General features: G+C 56.4%; 8 protein-coding genes across 8 annotated transcripts; 3 read left to right on the top strand and 5 right to left on the bottom strand.

Annotated features, from left to right (window-relative positions):
* Positions 1–489: 489 nt before the first annotated feature.
* Positions 490–6,442, bottom strand: M421DRAFT_416967 (uncharacterized protein). The gene is made up of 2 exons (XM_033591274.1): positions 3,315–6,442; positions 490–3,265 (listed from the first exon to the last, which is right to left on the bottom strand). Exons 1-2 carry the CDS (start codon positions 6,030–6,032, stop codon positions 641–643), a joined length of 5,343 nt encoding a protein of 1,780 aa, XP_033452496.1. The 5' UTR covers positions 6,033–6,442; the 3' UTR covers positions 490–640.
* Positions 6,443–6,519: 77 nt separating this feature from the next.
* On the top strand, positions 6,520–9,959 carry M421DRAFT_416966 (uncharacterized protein). Its single transcript, XM_033591273.1, has one exon. It carries the CDS (start codon positions 6,970–6,972, stop codon positions 9,460–9,462), a length of 2,493 nt encoding a protein of 830 aa, XP_033452495.1. The 5' UTR covers positions 6,520–6,969; the 3' UTR covers positions 9,463–9,959.
* Positions 9,654–10,871, bottom strand: M421DRAFT_54790 (18S rRNA biogenesis protein; the record flags this gene model as incomplete). Its single annotated transcript, XM_033595259.1, has 1 exon — positions 9,654–10,871. One exon carries the CDS (start codon positions 10,869–10,871, stop codon positions 9,654–9,656), a length of 1,218 nt encoding a protein of 405 aa, XP_033452494.1.
* Positions 10,872–11,024: 153 nt separating this feature from the next.
* M421DRAFT_287424 (uncharacterized protein) lies at positions 11,025–12,953 on the top strand. The gene has a single exon (XM_033588992.1). The coding sequence runs from the start codon at positions 11,130–11,132 to the stop codon at positions 12,843–12,845; it is 1,716 nt and encodes a 571-aa protein (XP_033452493.1). The 5' UTR covers positions 11,025–11,129; the 3' UTR covers positions 12,846–12,953.
* On the bottom strand, positions 12,952–14,615 carry M421DRAFT_416964 (uncharacterized protein). The gene is made up of 2 exons (XM_033591272.1): positions 14,118–14,615; positions 12,952–14,063 (listed from the first exon to the last, which is right to left on the bottom strand). Exons 1-2 carry the CDS (start codon positions 14,462–14,464, stop codon positions 13,061–13,063), a joined length of 1,350 nt encoding a protein of 449 aa, XP_033452492.1. The 5' UTR covers positions 14,465–14,615; the 3' UTR covers positions 12,952–13,060.
* Positions 14,569–15,263, top strand: M421DRAFT_287471 (uncharacterized protein). Its single transcript, XM_033588993.1, has 3 exons — positions 14,569–14,616; positions 14,668–14,904; positions 15,021–15,263. Exons 2-3 carry the CDS (start codon positions 14,724–14,726, stop codon positions 15,134–15,136), a joined length of 297 nt encoding a protein of 98 aa, XP_033452491.1. The 5' UTR covers positions 14,569–14,616; positions 14,668–14,723; the 3' UTR covers positions 15,137–15,263.
* Positions 15,264–15,509: 246 nt separating this feature from the next.
* On the bottom strand, positions 15,510–16,534 carry M421DRAFT_89573 (inorganic pyrophosphatase; the record flags this gene model as incomplete). Its single annotated transcript, XM_033597781.1, has 3 exons — positions 15,510–16,079; positions 16,149–16,268; positions 16,358–16,534. The coding sequence occupies 3 exons, from the start codon at positions 16,532–16,534 to the stop codon at positions 15,510–15,512; spliced, it is 867 nt and encodes a 288-aa protein (XP_033452490.1).
* Positions 16,535–16,980: 446 nt separating this feature from the next.
* M421DRAFT_89572 (uncharacterized protein) lies at positions 16,981–19,351 on the bottom strand (the record flags this gene model as incomplete). The annotated part of the gene is made up of 4 exons (XM_033597780.1): positions 16,981–18,380; positions 18,439–18,508; positions 18,560–19,082; positions 19,260–19,351. 4 exons carry the CDS (start codon positions 19,349–19,351, stop codon positions 16,981–16,983), a joined length of 2,085 nt encoding a protein of 694 aa, XP_033452489.1.
* Positions 19,352–20,492: the final 1,141 nt, after the last annotated feature.

The following is a 20,492-nucleotide window of genomic DNA, read 5'->3' as shown; positions in this document are numbered from 1 at the left end:
TCCTCTTGCCTCTCCGCCGAACCGGAAGGCATCGAACGAAACTCTTTCCGCGTTGGGACATGGTGCTGGAGCCTCCTCGTTAGCCGCGCATAAGACGCAAGCGCCGCCTGCTACGAAGGACGTACTCGACCTCACCTCAACTGAAAGCACCCGCCCATCCGAAAGGCGTCACCGTGATAGATGCTGTGAGGCTGCAACCAATGGCGAGCTCGCGACTTCCTCGCGAAGCCGTTCTTCCTGACGACATCATTGCGCTTCTGCCGCGATCTCTACTTACTGAGCGTAGTCGCCGCTATAGCGAGCACTGGAAATAGGACCTTGCTGTACTACAGTTAGATGGACCTAGACGACATCTAGGGGCACAAGACGCTTACAGCGTGGCTCTCCGATGTGTCGTCTCTGGCAGTGAGAATGCTAATACACAAGCTTCCGAGCGCTGTTCGCGTACTAAGCCATCGTGTATACCAAGAACGTAGGAATGATTGCCAGGGGCCGAGAGAATAACAATGAATACAGTGCTGCACTATTATATATACTACCTCTCCTCTCTTGGCCCTCCATCATAAGTCATAACATCATCAATCGTAATCGCAGTATCCAAATTTTCCCAACATGGCTGTCCAACCATTATACTTCCCACCTACCGCCAGATCTGCCATCTCTTCTTCGGCTTGGGCGGCACAAAGCTCTCCTGGCTCATCTCCTGCTCGCTTGCGCTATAGCTCCTCTCGTCTTCATCGAGGCTATCATATTCGTCATCCTCATACCGTCCGTTGCCGAGATGTCTCGCTCCCACCCCGGCGTTGTGGTTGCTGCTAGGGTACGCGGGATAGGACGTGCGATCGTATCCGCCTCGTTCGACGTAGATAGCTCTCTCGGGCGCAGGTACAGGCAGTAGAGCAGGTAAAGGTGGGGGCGCTGCTCGCTGAGGCGCTGGAGGTGCATAGTGGCCATTGGATACAGGGCGGGACTGGCTGCTGGGTCGCGGCCCGCTGCTGAAGTAGTCGGCCCCTGCGGTGTCGTCTCGTGCTTGCATGCCACCACGGTAGTTGTATGGTGAGTCTGGACCAGCGCCTACGATGGCGGGGTGTGGTGGGTAGGACTTGCGTTTCTGTGTGTCGTGTTTCGATTCCGATGGGATATGAGCGAGGACATGAGCATCGTGCTCGAAGTTGTCGTTGCCGTGCTGATTCAGGATGCCACCCATGGAATGCCTGTTCACTTCAGGCGACTGAGGGTCAGGCAGCTGCGACTTGTGTGACGCGTTGTGTGTGGGTGTTTTCCGCAAGGATCCAGACCCCACGGGCGGCAGCACTGCAGTCTGGGGTACAGACTGAGGCTGAGGCTGAGGAGCGCTGCTGTGTCTTCTTCCGCTAACAGACTCCCATGCTGAGCCTTGCCGGCCGTAGATTGCGGGACCCACGTCTTCGCTTTGCCTGCTGCCTGCCGCGACGTCGCGGGCTCCGTCTGTGTATGCGGGATCTGCGACAGCCTCGTTAGCATGGAAGCCTGAGCTCAGACGGTTGCCAGCAGGAAGAGCTTGGGACGTAGGAGCGGCGCGCTTATTGCGGGATCCAAAGCCAGGGATCAGAATCCTGGGTCCGACTTTGTACCTTTGACGAGCGCGCTCTTCCTCGTCCTCTTCTGACATCTCTCCTAGATCGCTACCACTGCCGCTCTCACTACCACTCTGGGAGTAGCCATCATCGCCGATAGGTCTCCTCTTGCGCCGGCCTCCACCGAAGATGCCGAGGAAACTGCCTTTGCGTGGATGCTTCTCAACCATGCCAGGCTCGGGAGTGGTGTAATTGAGGGCAGGAATCAAAAGGCGGTAAGGTGTTGTGATGCCCGCCGGATCATGCTGTGAGACTTCCATATTCAATGAAATATCCAGGCCGCCTTCAAGGTTGATGAAGTCTCTCTTCTTGTTCTGTTGCAATCCTTTCTTGGTCAGAACGCTGGGCCTGCGTTTGAACTCAAAAGGACGCTCGAGGGAGGCATCATTGCGCGCTTGGGTTGGCGGCAGACTTTGTGTAGAGTCGCGGCGGTCTACACTGTCGACCGAAGCGCGGCGGCGGAAGAGTGAAGTCAACGAGTTGCGGCGAGACCGAGTGGGCCGTTCGCTCTCGGACCGGTCTGGCGAGAACGACGACTGAGGCTGATTGTGCACGTTGGACTGCAGCTCATCGGCAGTGGCATTTTGAGGGTTGTTGTAGTACGATAGAGGTGGACCGCGTCCTCGTACGCTTGGGCGTCGCCCTTGGTCACTGCTAAATCTTCTGACCATCTGGCGCGGATTGAAAGTATCCGAGAGTCTCCTAGCGGGCTGCGGTCTGTCTTCTGGCTCAGGTGTACCAGGTGGCGACGACCCAGGCTTGTACTGACGAATACTGCACCAGTTTCGGTGAGGGAGAAGGTGGTTATTGTTCCTCTTCTTTCCGTCTACGTCGTGTGTGAATATCGGAATCATATCTTCATCAGTGTTGGCGTCAAGGTGGTGCACTTTGTTGCGCTTGTTGAGGATATCAGCCATCATGTCTGGCGGTGGCGTGTTGACAATAGCGGATGAGACTACGTTCGGCATGTATCTCGCATCCTTGTCCTTCGGGATCTTCAGCTTCTTGTTGGAGTAGAACTGGCCAACAGCACCAAGATGCACATCACCTCCGAGAATCGTGACGCGAACAGACTTGGTCTGTGCGACGTGCTGCAGCTCCTTGATGAACCAGTTGCGTTCCTCCTTGTGGTGCTTAGCAGTCCAATGATCATCGAGATCGTCGAGGATCTCGGCTCCACCGTCGAACTTGTTAACAAAGCCACCAAGCAGACCAGCTCGGCCCAGAGCCTTGATAGGGTCCATCATTCTGCTGGTCAGAATGTTTTCAAGGAAATTCAACCTTGGGTACGCAATAGGTACGCCCAGAAGGACGATCAAGTGCTTGGTCTGGCCTTTAATAATCTCGTCCTCGAGTCGATCGAAAACGATGTCATATGAGTCTTCAGTCAGGATCTCGTCACGTCGTCGCTCCGTCCGACAGTCTAGCCCAAGGAAGGCCAACTCTCTCCCCAGATGCATAAAGACGCTCCGCGAACGCTCTCTGATATAAGGTCCAGGACTCTTGCCAAGCACCCACGAGGGCTCTGTCTGTTCGGTCTCGGCCGGGACTGACTGATGCTGGAAGAGCATGTAGTATTTGAAGGCCACTGCGCCAATGCCGGTAAAGACTGGTGTCTGCATAAAGTGATGGGGATAAGATCCGTAACCCTGCATGAGTTAGCATAAAAAGAGCCGAAATAGGCAGCGTCTGGCTTACGTCGATGATGTCATGGTCATCCCAGATATTGACCATTGGAATCTGAGAGTTGGCCATGCCGAACAAACCTTGTGAAAACCACATTGAGTACCGGTCTAGATAGAACTGCTCCAGTTCGTTCTGCATTTCCTCAGAGAATGGGGTGCGGTGCTTGTTCAATGGGTTTCTATTCTCTGTCCATTGTCTGAACAAAGTCGTCTGCTTCATGGCAGCGTCATTGTAAATCTGGTCGCCACCACCGAGCATGACATGGAATGGTCGACTTTGGTGTGAGTTCAGGACGTCTCGCCACATTGGGTCCGGGCCACAGAAGTCCTTGGAATTTACACTTAGAGAGAAGCCGTTGCAGCTGTGGAACATGATGTTCATGGTCTCACCCTTTGCTGGCACCCAAAAGCCGATTGCAGGCCCTTTATTGATCCGGTAGGCTACGCGCGCTTGTGTGCTGCCAAGTTCGACCTCGAGGTTGAAGCGCCAGAACGTGACCCCTCGTTCTGCATGCAGGCGGACAGCAGGTATTTCTCGCACCTTTCCTAGCCTCTCACCATCCTTCTTGTGAATGCGTGATGATTTGACACTCGCACCATTGCCGGTGCGAGCGAAGGAGAAGAGGCCAGTGTCATCTTCGACTCGTGACAGATCTTCGTTCTCAGCAATTTCGTCCACGGCTTTCACGTACATCATCTGTCCAGTTCTCGAGACCTTGAACTGGCCCTCAACAGGATCAACATATGCTGGGCTCGACTCATCGCCTTCGAGCTCTTGTGGTGGGAGAGGCAGGATATCCATTGCCTGCTTGAACAGACGCAAGGTGGGTGGTCTTTGGTATGACGATTCAGAATCGGTGGTGACAATCATGACACTGCCCCTCCAGATCTCCCGTTCTTTACCGGCTCGACTTTGATCTCTTCGAAGACCAGTGTATCGCAAGAGTGGTCCACACTTCAAGTAAAGGGGCGGATTGAAGCTGGTCTGAGATGTAGGCTCGTCCGCGTAACCATCATAGGTAGGCTCAACATGAGTGCTTGATCGCCGGCGTTTGCCAGCTTGGCTTTCTTCCCACCAGGCTTTGTTCGAACCACCCGGCGTTCGTGCAGGAGTACTCAAATCCAGGTCTTCGGCAACAAGGGTAGCTATCGGTGCTTGTCTCCACTCTTCTAGCATAGGCGTTTTGACATGGGTCCGCTCATGACCCTTGTGGCGTGCAAGGTGATGGGGGTCTTGCGGATGTATTTCAGAGTCAACATCAGAAAAGCCAACGCTCTTGCGCGCCACCGGCGGTAGTGGAGAATCGTAAGGGTGGACTTGGAACTGCCCATTACTTGGGGGAGTGCCCTTCTGATTGATCTGTTGTTGCTGCATCTCCATCCGAGCAGCCATGATGCCTCTGCTATCTCTTTGGCTTCCATGTCGAGTCGGCTGCTGAACTAGAGGAGAGTTCTTTGAGTACCTCCTGCTGTCGAAACGAGTGACCTCGGTTCCGCTCAGAGTGTCGTCGATACCTGCATCTTCTAAACCAAGCCCAGAAAGCGGGGTTAGACTTCCAATAGGGTGCTCGACTGGCTTCCTTTGGATCTGTTGTACAGCGGGCGCGGCTGTAGCAGTTGGTACAACGGCACGATCCTTGAAGCTCCCAGCACCTCTTGAAACCATAGCTGGTTCCTTGCCCTTGATGCTAGGATTGCGGGCGATGGTGGGGTCTGCGTTAGGTACCTTCGATATCGAGGTCAGGCGTGGCTGCTTCTGTGAAGGGATACGGTGAGGAGCTGGAACTGCCACTGCTTGTGCTGCAGACGGGTCCCATGGCTCGCTGAGATCGTAGGCATAGCCATCTTCGGATTCGAGATCACTGATATCAGGCGACTTTGGATGGCTGGAGAGTGGCGCAGAAACATGGCGCTTATTGGACCCTGTGCGCTGGACGGTGCCAGGTACCATCTCGTAGGTCGGTTGTGAAACGTGGCGCTTATTGCTCAAGGCTCGCTCAGTGGTGTCCTGGACCGGTTCGAAGGTCGGTGCAGGCTGCGTTGCCAGCCTCTTCTCCTTTTCAGCTGCGTCACGCGCCCGTCGAGCACGCATCTCAGCTTCCACCCGTTCTTGTGCGGCCAGCTCTGCTTCGAGTATGCGCGCCCGCCTCTCTTCTTTGCTGATGTCGTCGAGCTTGCCCTCGAGCTTCTGCAAGGGCGATCGATCAGGGACGGAGGGATTTCGCTGTGACCCGCGACGTTCGATGGACCCTGAAAGAGGCTCGGCTGGTGCGTACGGAGGTGACCGCAACTCGTACAACCTCCCAGCAGGCGTCTGAATGGTTGGTTGCTGTCTGCTTGGGTTGATCTGGATGGGAGGATCGCGTGAAGAGCGGGAGGGTACTTTGGAGCTCAATCTCTGCGCATACGGGTCTTTGAAGGACGTCGGCGGGGCTCGAGGGACGTCTGGCGCAGCGGGCATCGGTTCGACCAGTGCGCCGGTGGTTGGGGGGATATGTTGGTTCTGCCGCCGTCTATGCGAAGAGCCTCGAGACACACCATTCGACGCAGGGGTGGCGACTGGCCGGGCAGTATTGCTCGTGGCCATGTTGGGGTCCTGGGGCTGCAATCGTGCGTCTGCCGGTCGACGGTAGGAATTGCGCTTCTGGGGGAACGATTCGTAATGCTGCTGCGCTGTAGGAGGACTCGAGATTCGAGTGGCATAGGTGCCAGTGTCTCTACTATTCTCCATGCTGCTACGAGATCATGGAGCTGGCCGGGTGCTGAGCGAGTGGAGCACCTCGACTCTTGCTGCAGCCTGGGTCCCGTCGTGGTGCAGATGATGGTGCGAGATTGGAGTGCAGGCGGCGTCACACTGTCACCGCAGGTCACTTAGACGTGTCTCAACTGGCACGACTTGCATAAGAGCTGTCTGGGGCTATGTGGTGCTGCAGAGAGGCTGCGCAGGCCGTGCTGCACAGTGGATTCGATGCTTAGGGCCTAGGAAAAGAGCAACGCGAGGGCGAGAAGCAAGCGCAGGCAACGACGGCTATGTAGGTAGTATGTACAGGGAAGATGGAGAGAGAGAATGCACGATGTAGGGGACTCGTCATGGTGACTGCGCCGCCAACACAGCGTGCCTTGAGGTGCCAGCCATCGTCAAGCCACTCCAACCCCCTCCATACATGTCCGTCGACGAGGCAGCGGCAAGGCCCACGCGCCTGCCCGTATCCATCTGGCGCCGGGCTCCCGGCCCCACTTGTGTGCAGACAGCCTGAGGCAGGGCCGTTGCGGTGATGATCTGGCTCGGAGACGGATGGGCCGCGGCGACCGCGAGCGTTTCACCGAATCTGCGAGTTGTGAGCCTGCGAGCCTGCGAGTTGTGAGCCTGCGAGCCTGCGAGTCTGCGAGTCTTCTCTCTTGCCATCTTCTGCATTCCTTCTAGACGCCGCCGACCTGCGACTATTTCAGCCGCAGACCCCTGGCGCAGCCCTCGCAGTGCCCTGACAGTCGTCGCAATAATCCGTCTCCTTCCTCAATAGGCCGACAGTATACGAACACCCTTTCACTCGGCCACCTATTACTAAACACGACCACCAACAGAGGCCACGCCTCACCGACACCCTCACTGCACCACAGCAGTGCATGACCGCAGCCGCGTGCGCATATATTTTGTAGCCATCTCCGCCATGCGCGTTCTCGACATGTTCAGTCTGCTGTCGGCGGCATCGCTGGCAGCAGCAGGGAGCCACCACCTGCCAAAGCGCAACTACGCGGCCAACGACTACTACGCTATCCATGTCTCGCCGTCCACGTCGCCGTCAGAACTCGCCGCGCATCTCGGCCTGACCTACGAGGGTCCCTTTGGCTCTCTCGACGACCACCACGTCTTCAAGGCCCCGAAGCATGACGGCGACATCGTGGAGGATGCCAGGCAGGAACTGAAGAGGCGCCGGCTGAAGAGGGAGGCGGCGCAGGAGTACCACCCGCTCGATAGCATCCACTTCACACAGAAGCAGAAGCTCAAGCCGAGGCATTGGAAGCGCAGCGTGATCCCCCCACGACAGAATGTCAACGACGCCATCAACACACAGCGCGAGGTCGCAAAGTCGCTGAGCATCCAGGACCCCATCTTCAGCGAGCAATGGCACATCTTCAACGTCAAGACGCCCGGCAACGACATGAACATCACGGATGTGTGGATGCAGGGCATCACGGGAAAAGGCGTCACAGCTTGCGTTGTTGACGACGGCCTCGACTACGACAGCGGCGACTTGAAAGACAACTTCTTCGCAGAAGGCTCGCACGACTTCAACGACAACGAAGATCTGCCCACACCGAAGCTGTCCGACGACAGACACGGCACACGGTGCGCCGGAGAGATTGCAGCTGGGAAGAACAATGTCTGCGGTGTCGGACTGGCATACGACTCGAAGATCTCTGGTGTGCGCATCCTCTCGGGGCAGATTACAGACATGGACGAGGCGCTGGCCATCAACTACGAGATGCAAAAGAACGATATCTACTCCTGTTCGTGGGGGCCTCCAGACGATGGCAGAACTATGCAGGCACCAGGAATCTTGATCGAGAAGGCCATGGTCACAGCTGTCCAGCAAGGTCGCGGCGGCAAGGGCTCCGTCTACGTCTTTGCAGCCGGCAATGGCGCAGCGAGCGACGACAACTGTAACTTCGATGGTTACACGAACAGCATCTACAGCATTACTGTAGGTGCAATTGACATGCTCAACCAGCACCCTTACTACTCCGAGGCCTGCTCCGCTCAGCTGGTCGTTACCTACAGCAGTGGAGGCGGTGATGCGATCCACACCACAGATGTCGGCGCAAACAAGTGCACGGGTCAGCACGGAGGTACATCGGCGGCAGGTCCTCTTGGTGTTGGAGTGTACGCTCTAGTGTTGTCAGCACGCCCTGACCTCACATGGCGTGACGTCCAGTGGCTCACTGTGCTAACAGCCGTGCCTTTTGACACGCCCAGCGATTGGACCGAGACCACCCTCGGCCGCATGTACAGCCACCAGTTTGGATACGGCAAACTCGACGCATGGGCCATCGTGGAGAAGGCCAAGGACTGGAAGCTTGTCAAGCCGCAGGCCTGGTTCTACTCGCCCTGGATGCACATCAAGAAGTCGATTCCAGAGGGCAACGAGGGTCTGGCCAGCGTGTTCGAGGTGACAGTAGACATGTTGAAGGAGGCCAACTTCGAGCGTGTCGAGCACATCACAGTCACCATGAACGTCAAACACCAGCGCCGTGGCGATATCAGCGTCGAGCTAATCTCTCCAACCGGCATGAGCTCTCACCTCTCCACCGCCCGCCGCGACGATGATGACATTCGCGGCTACGAAGACTGGACATTCATGTCTGTCGCCCACTGGGGCGAATCCGGCATTGGAAACTGGACAGTGATTGTCAAAGACACCGTCGCCAACAACAAGAAGACGGGCACTCTGACAGACTGGAAATTGCGTCTCTGGGGCGAATGCATCGACTCCTCCAAAGCCACACTCCTCCCCATCCCCACCGAGCATGACGACGACGATCACGACATAATCGACGACCATCCCGCCCACACAACCTCCGTCACGCTTCCCAGTCACACACCCACCGTCACAGCAAACCCCTCGGACCACCCAGATCGCCCGGTGAACCAGAAGCCCACCGGCGCCGCCGCCGGCGCCGCCGCCGACGCGTCACCAACGATTTCAGCCTCCCCGTCCGCATCTGCAACCCCAGAACCCGAGTCCGAAAATCTCCTGCCCTCCATCTTCCCCACCTTCGGCGTCAGCCGGCGCACGCAGATCTGGATCTATGGCTCGCTGGCCCTGATCATCGTCTTCGTGTCGGGGCTCGGCGCGTACTTCTACATTGCGCGCCGCAAGCGGCAGCAATCGAGCCGTGACGCGTACGAATTTGAGGTCCTGGACGACGTCGAGGATCGCGAGGAGACGGGCATGTTGAGCGGAGCCGCGGCGAAGAAGGGCCGCGCGAGGCGGGGTGGAGAGCTGTATGATGCGTTTGCGGGCGAAAGTGATGAGGATCTGTTAAGCGATAGTGATGGTGGGGATGAGGGGCCATATCGCGATCAGGAGAGATATAATGAGAAGCATGGTAGGGAGGAGGGGAGCGAAGGGAGTGGGAGTGAGGGGCGGAGAAAGGAGTAGATTGATTTGCCGGGTGGTCTGTGATCTGTATCAACGTATGTAGGATGTGCATTGATGGCGTTTGAAGGTGCAACTAGAGAGTGGAACACTCGTTGCGCGGCTTAACTTCGCATTGAAATGGGTATCGTTGGTCTACATGCTTTTCCCTCCCTGAACGCCGTATTATGCAATCTAATCCTGTCCAGCCTGTTCTACGCAACCTTGCGCCCGACGTTCCCTACTCCGCGTCCTACAACACTGACCACGATCTCGCCTCTATCCTCCTCGCCACCGTTTTCTCTGAATCCCCAGCCACTCCCACCAAAGACTTTGGAGTCTCTCGCTAGCGAAATAATCTCCTCGCTGGCCAGAACATGCTTCCCCAGCGCCACGCGACCAACGTCTTCAGAACCCATGGCCATGAGCATGAGCACCGTAGGTGCAGCAACGCTCTCTACAGCGCCGCCCATGGAAATCTTCTCCAGCAGCTGGTACGCGCACTGCTTTCCAATCTCGTCCGCCGGCACGCCTCCCTCGGGCGGGCTGCAAACATCCGCGCTATATATGCAACCCGTACTGCTCTCCGCAACCAGGCTGAGTCCAAAGCCCACGGCGCCCTTGACCTTGCCGCTGCCTCCCTTCTGGTTCGTTGGGATCAGAGGCGCAGGCGAGGCGTCGGAGAAGATATACGTGTCCGGCACGAACTTGTTCAGGATGCCGCGCGCCTCGTGGATCATGCGCTCGTTGTTGCTCTTGGGGACTTCGACGGCATACGCCACGCCGCGGATCTTCTTCACGCGGCCGGGGTTCAGGAGGTGCAGGGTCTTGGGCAGGCGGACCTGGTGGTTGAAGACGAGCTGGACTTCGCCGCCGGCGCTCTTGGCGGGGCCCGGGGCGCACGAGCGCTTGAGGATGCGCAGTTCGATGTTACGCTCGATGCCGAAGTTCTTGAACAGAGGGAGCAGCGCAGTGCGCACCGTGTCTGCGCTGACGTCTCCTGCGGGCGTGGAGGAAGTCACGCACCCCTCGCCGTGTAGGATGACGTTGACTTTGTCTTTTGAAAAGGGCGAGAGTATGCAGAGTGGGATCAGCCACCAGCTCACGCCTCTCCGAGCGCACTCGCGCGGGATCTCGTGTCTGATCACGCCGCCGTGGGCGCCGAGGCCTTCTGCACTGCCAGTGATCAGGCCCGGGCGGTAGACGAGCGTGGTGCCGGTCATGGAGAACTGGACTTGGCCACCGTTTGTGACGGCGTCGAGGAGGCGGACGAAGTTCGTTTCATAGCGCGTGAGACCAGGGTTTGTGGACGAGGAGCGAATTTGCGATATGCGGATTGGGCGGCCGGTGAGGGTTGCGAGGAGCAGGCGCGAGATCATGTGACGGTGGCCTGTGAAGTTGAGCGGCTGCTGGAGGGCTTCGTCGACGGCCATGCTGGGCGAAGTGTGCGGGGAGGAGTCGTCTCGTGCGCTGTAGAAGTGAATGCGAGCTTCGATGCGGTAACTTTTTCTGGGCTAATCGATAAGGAAGGTGCGCTAGTCTACTTAGCACCAAAGCGGGCTCCTGTCGCGTCTGCGCGTCGATTCCTCGAAACGCTCGAGCTTTATAGCTTTGGAGCACCATATTCACACTATTTCATTGGTTTACTTTTGCTGGCTCTGGCGGAGTTTTGAGGGTGTCTGCCGGGTCCAATGGCAGTAACAGGGAGGCTGCGGCGGGCAGGCCTCACAAGAGAAGGTGGAACACCACTACTACGAACAGTGAGCGGGAAGCCACATGCTCGGGTAGAGGACCACGAGGACGTCTTGCAGAAGGAACACAAGCCTCAAGAACTGCAGGAGGACTTCAATGCCCCTCCTGTAGACTCAGATGATGAGGCGTTGAGAGTACCACCACCAAAGACCACGAAGTCTCCACTCGAATCACTCAAGTCACTGTTACCAAGTTCCAAAGACGAGGACGGTCTACGAAAGCCGCCGAAACGAAAAGCCGGATCAAAGCTACCTCCACACAATCCAGAGCCGGAGCTGAGAAAGCCCGGGCCGGCGAAGAAAGCACGTAATGCTGCACCTATCGTGCCGAGATCTGGATCGTTCAAGCAGAATCAAGCAGCCAAGGTAGGCATCGAGGGGAACAAAGAAAACAGTTGCGGCACGCACACACCTCCAGCATCGTCAGGAGACATCTGGAGGGAGAGATTTGGATTGTTCTCAAGCCAGTCCTCCCAGACCGCACCAAAGAAGACTTATGGAGGCGGGAACAAAGCCAGAAACATACATGTGGCGCCGCCATCTGCAAAGAAACAAGACAGGAAGCCAATCCTCTACGCAGTCAAAGCCAAGAATGAGGTTGTCCAACCTGAGCAGCATGAGAGCGAATCTGAGTGCTCCATGCTGGGGGATGACGACATCAAGCAGATGGACGCCGACTTAACCGCGATAGAGGCGGAGCAACGAAAGATGGAGGAATTGGGGCTTCGAAATGTCCCAGGGAGGAAGAAGAAGCCTGTAGAGTCGAACGGCAACACTGACGAAGCGTCTGCCATGGATGAAGCGGAGCTCGACGCCACGCTGGGAAAACCTACACTCCACGAACAGCTTGGCTTGACAGGAAGACAAGAGGGGTCTCTACCACCCTCGAGCGCGCCGCAAGAAGATATGGACAGCATCGACGATTACGTCCGCGAGCTCCCCGCCCAGGCAGAAGAAGGCACCGCCTGCCCGGTCTGCAATGAGCCCGTCGACCAAGATCTTTACTGGCTTTTCTGGAAAGGGCTTGACAAGACCATCAAGAACCAAGCCGCCTTCTGTCACACACACAGAAAAGCGACCGCTCAGAAAGAGTACTTGGCCGAAGGCTATCCATCCGTCGATGGTCTCCCGTCAATACAGTGGAGTGCCATACCCGAACGCATCAAAAAGCACCGCATGGCTCTATACAGCATCCTAGCAGGCGAAACACCCAGCCACCACCGCAAGCGCTACGCCCCGCTCGCACTCACCGGCAAAGCCGCCGCTGTCCCCCGCACCCGCACCGACCTCTCGCCCTCCAAGAACGCACAACTCTCCGCCTACGCCCTCGACTCCAACAGTGTGTACCCAGGCTACTACGGCCCTCGCGGTCGGCGCCTCATAACCGAGGCCGTCATGTCCCTGCTCAATGCCGAGATCAAGAGGAGTGCGGATCCGGTGGTGCAGACCAGCGGGCCTGCGACGTTTGTCCAGGCTGTCCTTGTGCCGGAAGTCGCGGTCCGGCTCATCATGGAGGATTTACGATGCGATGTGGAGAGTGCGGAGGAGGTGCGGGAGGCCACGTTCGAGATGGGAGCGTTGCTACATGAGGAGGTAGAGGATAGGGTTGAGCTTGCTGGAGGAGAAGAGGATGAAGAGAACGAGTATCATGGGTAAGGACGATGGTAATAGTGAGGACGTTCTCGGAAAAGGTCTGGCTTCGACTTTGTGATGGCGTGGATTTGTGAGTATTGCGCTGAGGTGTTTTTGATACCCGAGTATTGTTGGCGGTACGCATATCCCTTTGTATGTTGCAATCTACCTGTTGGGGCGGCATGCATATATCAGTGATTAAATGGTTGATTCCTTTCTCATGGCATGCTCATGCAGATCTACAGTTCATCTCTCTTCCTCCGCTCGCCCTCCTGCTGCTGCTCCTGCCGCGCCTCAAACTTCTCCCTCTCCACATCCTCCTCCCACATCTTCTTCTTCGGATTCCTCGGCTTATCGCTCTCCTTCAACACCGTACCATCACCCCTGACCACCGGACCCTCGTCATCAGGCTGCTGTCTGTTCTGCCTAAGCTGCGGGTGCACATCTTCCTGCTGCTCTGCGTGCTGAGCTTGTTGCTGCGCCTGCTCCGCCATCTTGCCCACTTCCTGGCTCAACGATTGCGGTGAACTAGGATCACCGTGATGATACCCTCTTCCGCCGCCGCCAACACGGATATGATTCTGCCTAGGTGGGGCGTCCGGGTCGATATTACGTCTTGGTGCGCCGCCTGTTGCGCTCGGTTTGATGATCAGACTCGAGCTGGTTTCCGAAAGAGCGATGCTTGAGGATTTACTACTGGTTGCTGCGCTGCTCAGACCGAATACGCCAAAGACGACGCGGAATAGGATCCTGAGCGGCCAGATTAGAAACCAGGTCAGGGGTCCGTAGAGCCAGCGCCGGAAGATCAGCCAGATAATGGTCGTGATGAGGATGTAGAATGTGGTTTCCAGGTACCAGGTATCGCTCTTTGTACTCTTCAGCAACGTCGTTACAAGAGTTCGACTGTTCGCGAGGAGTGTGTTGAGGTCGGAATACTTTTCCCCCAGATCTGCGAGCGCGGCTGTGGACTGTTCGAGTGTTTCTTGTGCGAAGCGGGACCGTGAGAGCTCGTCTTGCATCAACGCATGCGTGCGTCGGAGGGCAGCTGTTACGTCGGACGAGGCTTGGGCGACAATTTCCTCTTCGGCGAGGCCCTTGTTCTGTTTCCGTTGGCGGTATGTGGAAGATGGTGTTGAGGCGCCGGACTGCAGGTTCGAGAAGAGCAGCTCTCGTTCCTTGAGCTTTGCGCGTTCGGCGTTGTGTTTGGCTGTGAGTTGGGCTTTGCGATATTGTGATCTCGACCTATGACTGTGTCAATCCCATTGTTATGTATGAGGACTGGATACAAGCACTCACGACTTCAAGTCCTCTGTCAAACGTGCAAGCAGCACTGCTAGTCTAGAGCGTTCGCCTTCTTTTGAACTATCCCTTCTCTTGCCTAGTACTCCAGCACTCTGCTGTAATATGTCCTCAACTTCCTGTCTCAGCAGCTCAAGCTCTTCTTCAACACTCTTCAGAGTCTCGTGTATCTCAGCACTCAATTCCAGGCGTACATCCCCCTCGTCACTGCTCAGCGGCTGCGACCCAGGTTGGAAGTCTAATTTGGCAAGGCGCTGTATGAGCTGTCCGACAGACTTGTTCGACTCTGTCAGCGCGGTCAGACGGGTGGTGAGCGTCTGAGTGGTGGGAGGTAACGGCGCCATTGTGCATCATACAGGTGTTCGAATGCGAGCGCTATGACGGAGGGGAGCAGTCCAGCTGGCCATTCAGACCCACTGCGCCAATCGTGCACGGACTGTGGAAAGTGAGGATCAATCGTTCAACGTCGTATCGAGGCGTTGTCGTCGCAGTCATTGTAAGTGGTTGTCGCATTAGATGCTGCTATCGAAACTAACAATGCTTATAGATCATTCTGCATCTTTGTATTGACGCCACGGCACCGTTCTCTCCACAGCCGCCATCATGATCACACGATTCCTCACCGAAGTCCGCGTCGCATTCAACCCCTTCAATCCCCGCTCGAAGCCCGCGCGGTTGTTCCTCTCGCTCATTCCCTCCGATGCACGCTCTAACGGCTTGCTTGTTCAGTCGACAATGTTGCCCCGGACAAGCAAGCAAAACGCTACATTAGGCGTAAAGTTCAGTACGTGCCCACCACAAAGCACTGTTGAGGCTGTCCAGCGGTCTTCGCAGACACCCAGATTGCGCTCCCAGCGACTGTGTACTTGGTATACAATAATAAGCTAACAAACGATCCAGAGGATGGCAAGGAGATGAACCTCGATCTTAGCAACATGCGGATAACAGAAGTCATGGAGGAAGTCGACCGACATTCACGAACGCTCGCTCGAAAAGAGGAATTGTCAGGCAACTAATATATCCAACATTAGTATGAAGACCACAGGCAGAAACGAGGGCAATTGACGCGTAGGACTGAGAAGTTTCGAAAAAGTGGGCAGGCGAGATGCATGATGCCCTGCACGAAGCGAATGAAATAACGTCAGAGGAACTCGGAGTGACTGAGAACAACTCCCACAATTGTACAAACTTGTATGTAAGATGCGTCATACGGAGTCACGCTGGGGAACTACTTCTGGGAATGATTATCACTTTGAATGAATCTATGTAATGCAGACAATAGGCTTTTTCGACACTCTGAGCACCTCTGTACTGCGTTCAACAATTAGCGATGCGGTACACCATTGTTTGCCACATGAGCTGTTTGCCGTCTTTTGCGATTCCAGACAACTAGCTGGAGGGGGCACCAGAGATGTAGAACCATTTGTCGATGCTAGAGTCGATAGGGGCAGGGGACTTGTCCTCGCCCGAGGGGATGTTGAGCGAGCTGGTGTCGGTCTTGTCGGCGGAGTGAGAGACGGTGGCGTTGGCGAGAGCGATGTCGTTTTTGGCGGTCTTGCCAGCAACGAGCTTCTCCCAAGCCTCGGCGCACTCACGGACGATGTCCATGGCGTATTTCTTGTTCTTGCACTCGCCGGAGAAGGCGAACTGGTTCTCGGGCTTGCCATCGGGGATCTTGTAGATGCGGAACCACTCATTAGTGGCACGCAGAAGGCCGGGCAGGTGGCGCTCGACATCTTCGACATCGTTCAGCTTGGGAGCCAAGGGGTCGTTGACATTGACGACAATGATCTTCCAATCAGTCTCGCCCTCGTCAAGCAGAGCCATGACACCGAGGACCTTGACCTGGATGACATCTCCGGGCTTGTTGACAAGCTCACCGATCTCGCAGACGTCGAGCGGGTCGTTGTCACCGTTGGCCTTGGTCTCAGGGTGTGTGACGTTGGGGTCCTCCCATGTCTACAGCAGCCGTCAGCCATCAGTACTCAATGTCTTGTGTATGGTCGACATCGGGGGGCGTCAGCGTACCTGGGGGAAGGCACCGTAGTTCCAGAGGTAGCCCTTGTGGGGAAAGCAGTTACGGACGAAGCGGAGCTTGCCTTTCTTGGTGTCCTGCTTGATGGGGTTGAGGGTCTCCTCCTTGGAGATCTGTTGGGGTTGTCAGTGGCATGTCGCCATCGCGGGGTAGCAGAGCCTCAGGGACTGCGCTCAATTGCACTCAATGGCAGGGCCCGCACCTCCATCTTAGCGTTGGTCCAGCGGGGGACCTCGACGACCATGTTGAGTATCGTCTGCTGCTCGTTGGCGTAGAGCGGGATGTCGTGCCATGCTGAGATGGGCACGCCATCCTTCTCGATGTAGACGCGGTGCTCGAGGGTGTTCGCCGCAGCGACCTTGCGGGTAGTGTAAGCCATAGTGGGGAGTCCTGACTTGCTGGGTGTGGAGGGTGAAGTGGAGGAGGAGAAGTGCCGCTGGATTTTGTCGAGGCGCTGGAGGGGTCTAGTGGGGCTGGCAGGCGCAGGCGGGCGGTGTTGGTTAGCCAGTGTGACGAAAGTATGCCTGCATGGGGCAGACCTAGAGCTCAGGAAAGACAATTGTAGTTGAGACTTCACTCGCTTGGCTATATTGAGCCTCAGCAACGACCGGGAGCAGTGCATGCAGATGGTTGTTATTGGGTATCGGCTAGCTGATCGATGTTCGGCAGCGCTCCTCTTGTCTAAACCGAGGTGTCGAAACAGCTGCGGGCGGATGTTTTCCACGCGCATCGCCGCACGGACGGTAACGGTACGGGTCTTTTTGCCTCCCCAACGTGCAGAGGGAAACCACATTTGGAGCCAAAAGATTCCCAAGAAAGCCATGTTCAGTAGAGTCTATTCGGCCGCCAGAAACCAGAAGTCACAACGCTCGTATGCTCAGGCTCTTGCACTTGTTCCACACCGTCCGCTACGTAATCCAATCCTTCAACATCCTCATCGACATCCTCCCTCAGTCCGTACGAGAATTGCACGTCTGACAACTCCCCGAAGCCCTCGTGGTCCAATGCCCCGGTCTCACTCATGTGTTCCTGGCCATAACCTTCTAGATAGCGGTAGCTGCCGTTGTCCTCGAGGCCAAGATGTACGGGCCAGCGCTGCCGTTGATCTTGCTGCACATAGATACTGGGACCAGAGAAGCTGAAAAGTCTTGAAGAATGGGTATCCGGGGCAGCGGAGCGCACTGTGGGTACTTCAGCGGTCCTACGATATAAGTCGTGTCTACTCTGTCGAAAACTGTCGGGAGGTCTGGCAGAAGCCTGAGCTTCAGCAGGCCGACCTCTGCGTGTTGGCGCTTGTCGTGGTTCTGCCTCGGACATTTCAGTGTAGTGTTGTAACGTTCCATCTAATTCCAGCAGCTGCGGCGGACGGTCATGGGCAGTGTGGTCCCTTACAACGTCGGTAGAAGCTCGTCTCTGCATCGATGCGTTAATTCCGCTAACGTAAGACATCTTGGCTGAACCTTTAGTCATGGAGGCCTCCAGATGACCAGCGTGGACGCGGCGTCGCAACACTGGGTCCATCGAAGGCGGCGAAGTAACGTCATCATTTGTGTGACGGTCCACGGCTCGATCAGCGAGATTCGGCTGTCGAGGAGAAGATGAGGGTTGAGGCAATGACTGCGGTCTCGAAAGCCCTGATGGCGTTGGAGCCACAGATGACACCCAAAACCGATTCGAAGTAGCAGTTACGCGGTCACGTATGACCGAAGACGGCGCTCCCTGATGACCTACAGTACCTCTGCCATAAGAAACCTGATCAGTCTCCCGAGTCCAAGCATCGATTCGTTTATCGTGATCGGCCGATATATCCCTATGCTGTCCTGGAGTGACACTAGGAGCGCAGATGGATTCAGACCATGAGAAGTGGCTTGTACTCTCGTGCCGCGGCCCCTTGCTACCGAAGCCCAAATAAGACGCTTTAGCCTCCGACTCAACTGGTGGAACGGCAGTTTCTGGTGCTTTCGACGGATCCCGTATTCGTCTCGGGCGATATGCCTTTGCCCTAGCGGAGGCATCTGGTGGACGCCCGCTCTTTGCCTGGATGTTCCCATCTGTATTCGCCAGCACTGGTCGCACAGTCGTGAAGAATGCAGAGATGTCTTCTTCTTTGGCTCGTGCGTGATCCTTCTTTCGCTTCTTCTTAGCCTCCGGGGCTTGCATGGTATGGTTGTTCCCGCTATGATTGTTTCGCAGGAACTTCATCTCAGAGAAGACAAGATCCGGTACTGTGATACCGTCAGTCACTCGTTGGGCCACGTGAGGCTCTGTACATGCAGGACTCACAACCACGACCCTTGACCGAGGTAGAGGTTCGACCCTTGCTGAAGAGCCCAATTTTCTCGGATGGCTTGAGCTGCACCAATGATAAGCATCCCCATTACACTTCGGTGTGTAACACGCTTACAGTCGACCGATCACTGGAGACGTTTCTAGCTTGCAACTCCTTTCCGATGCCATTTTGGGTCTTCTCGTTCTTCTTGCGCTTCGACTTCCTTGACTCGCTCTTTCGACCCGGTCGCTGGCCCTCATCCTGCTCGTTAGCCCTTTTCGAACCGGTAGCGTATTTATCTGCTCGGGCTTTGCGACGAGGTTTCCGTGCATAGCGTTGGCTCACAGCACTACTGGCTGTGGATATACTAGAACCAGAGTGAGATCTATCATTGTGGCCCTCGTCGGCCACATTTGGGACACCGTAGCGGTCTCGCTTGTTCGCTGAGACGCCCTTGCACCCAGGCTGTGGGGAAGGATCTTTGAGCAATGAACTGTCCGATGAGCCGCGCTTTCGTCTTCGCCTCGCATCGGGAACAGCGTCAGGCTGTCTTGGCAGAAGGAAGCGTTCGAGTCCCGGTTGCTGAGACGAGACTGGATCCCGAGTCTCAGCAAGCCACTTTCGAATGTCCATCTCAAGGCCCAACTGTTGCATTCCACTGCATCAACAATAGCGCGAGCGGCCTTCGGCGAGCCGTCCCGTTGGTCTGAGCAGTCGAGGGGTCCAAGCTGGAACGAACCACGAAGGCTGTATGACAGCGCGCTGGGGGCGGCAGCGTTAGTTGGTCAAGCCCTACGACGATTGGGCTTATGCAACATGAAGGATAGTGCCATACCGTTTCTGCCAGGCGGACGTTGGTGCAAGGGTCGAGCAGCCTGGGAGAGTTAGGAAGTTGGGCTGAAGGCACCTGTCGACGCTGCTTGCCATCAGTGTACTGCTAGAGAAGGCAGGCAGGCACGGAAATTTCGACACGCTTGGCTATTTGACATCAAGTCGTCTAGTCCTGAGAGCCATCTGACTGCGTAAGATTCCTCGCCGAAAGCTCACAGCTGTCGTGTCCCATTACTGCAGACGTCTAGGAAACGGTCATCTTCGCTGGCAGGGAGCTATGCATGGCTGGTCGTAGCTCTCGAATGATGAGTGTGGGCTTCTACAGGCATGGTGAGTGCTCTCAGTCACTTCATACTTACCCTAGACGCTGCAGGTATAGGCGTGCGGATACCGCAGTGTCATGGAATGCTAGGTGACGCCCCCACGATAGCTTGGGCCGAGCCGGCATAGGATGTTGATAGAAATGACTGCAAAGAGTCGCGGCGCTCGAATGTAACCTTTCGCAACGCTGGACAACGTGTACGCCGCGTCCGGCACATCGAAGTTTGAGCTAATAGTGTTATGTTTTCAGAAGGCCCCCTGAACCCAGAGACCGATCGCCCTCACATTGAGGCCGCTGCGATCAGGAAGCAGCGAGCGTCAATCTACGAACGCAACGGGTTCTGCGAATCTTGAAGCAGAGACTTGCGCGGAAACGCGTTCGTAGATAGATCTGCGTTGACTCGGGTACATTTCGCACGTTGCGACGGAGTGAATGCCAGTAACGCACAGGCTGACGGGGCCTCCCATCTGGTCATGCCCAGCTCTACCCGTTCGACCCCTCCGTGATGTTTGGGTCGGCGACCTTGATAAGCGGCCTGGACCCACCTGTCACTCGACCAATCCCACGAGGTATAGGCCATATTCACGGTGATGTCTTTGGTTTGGCTGCATCCGAATGCGCTCCTCTCCTTCCGAGCACGCAAGCCGCTGTTTGCAATGGACCTTCGAGTGCACGCCATGTGCGACCGTCCAATCGCGTGACTGCCTGTGCCGGAGCCTGGAGGACTCGAATCAGCCACTTCTACCTGTCTCTTTTTGCTGGCTCGCTGCCTTGTTATTGGACTTGGCTAGCCTTGAGCTAGCCATGGGCTGCATAATTCCGGCATGAGGAAACGCACACGGGACGAGCTAGTCCTGGCCGAAGCAGAGGTGTGGGAGAGCTGGTGTTTTTGCGATCAGGCGTTGGGCCAGCAGA

This window comes from Didymella exigua (genome assembly GCF_010094145.1).
Source record: "Didymella exigua CBS 183.55 unplaced genomic scaffold M421scaffold_4, whole genome shotgun sequence".
NCBI lineage: Eukaryota > Fungi > Ascomycota > Dothideomycetes > Pleosporales > Didymellaceae > Didymella > Didymella exigua.
The sequence above is the reverse complement of the archived record's forward strand: the minus strand, read 5'-3'. Positions and strand labels throughout refer to the sequence as shown.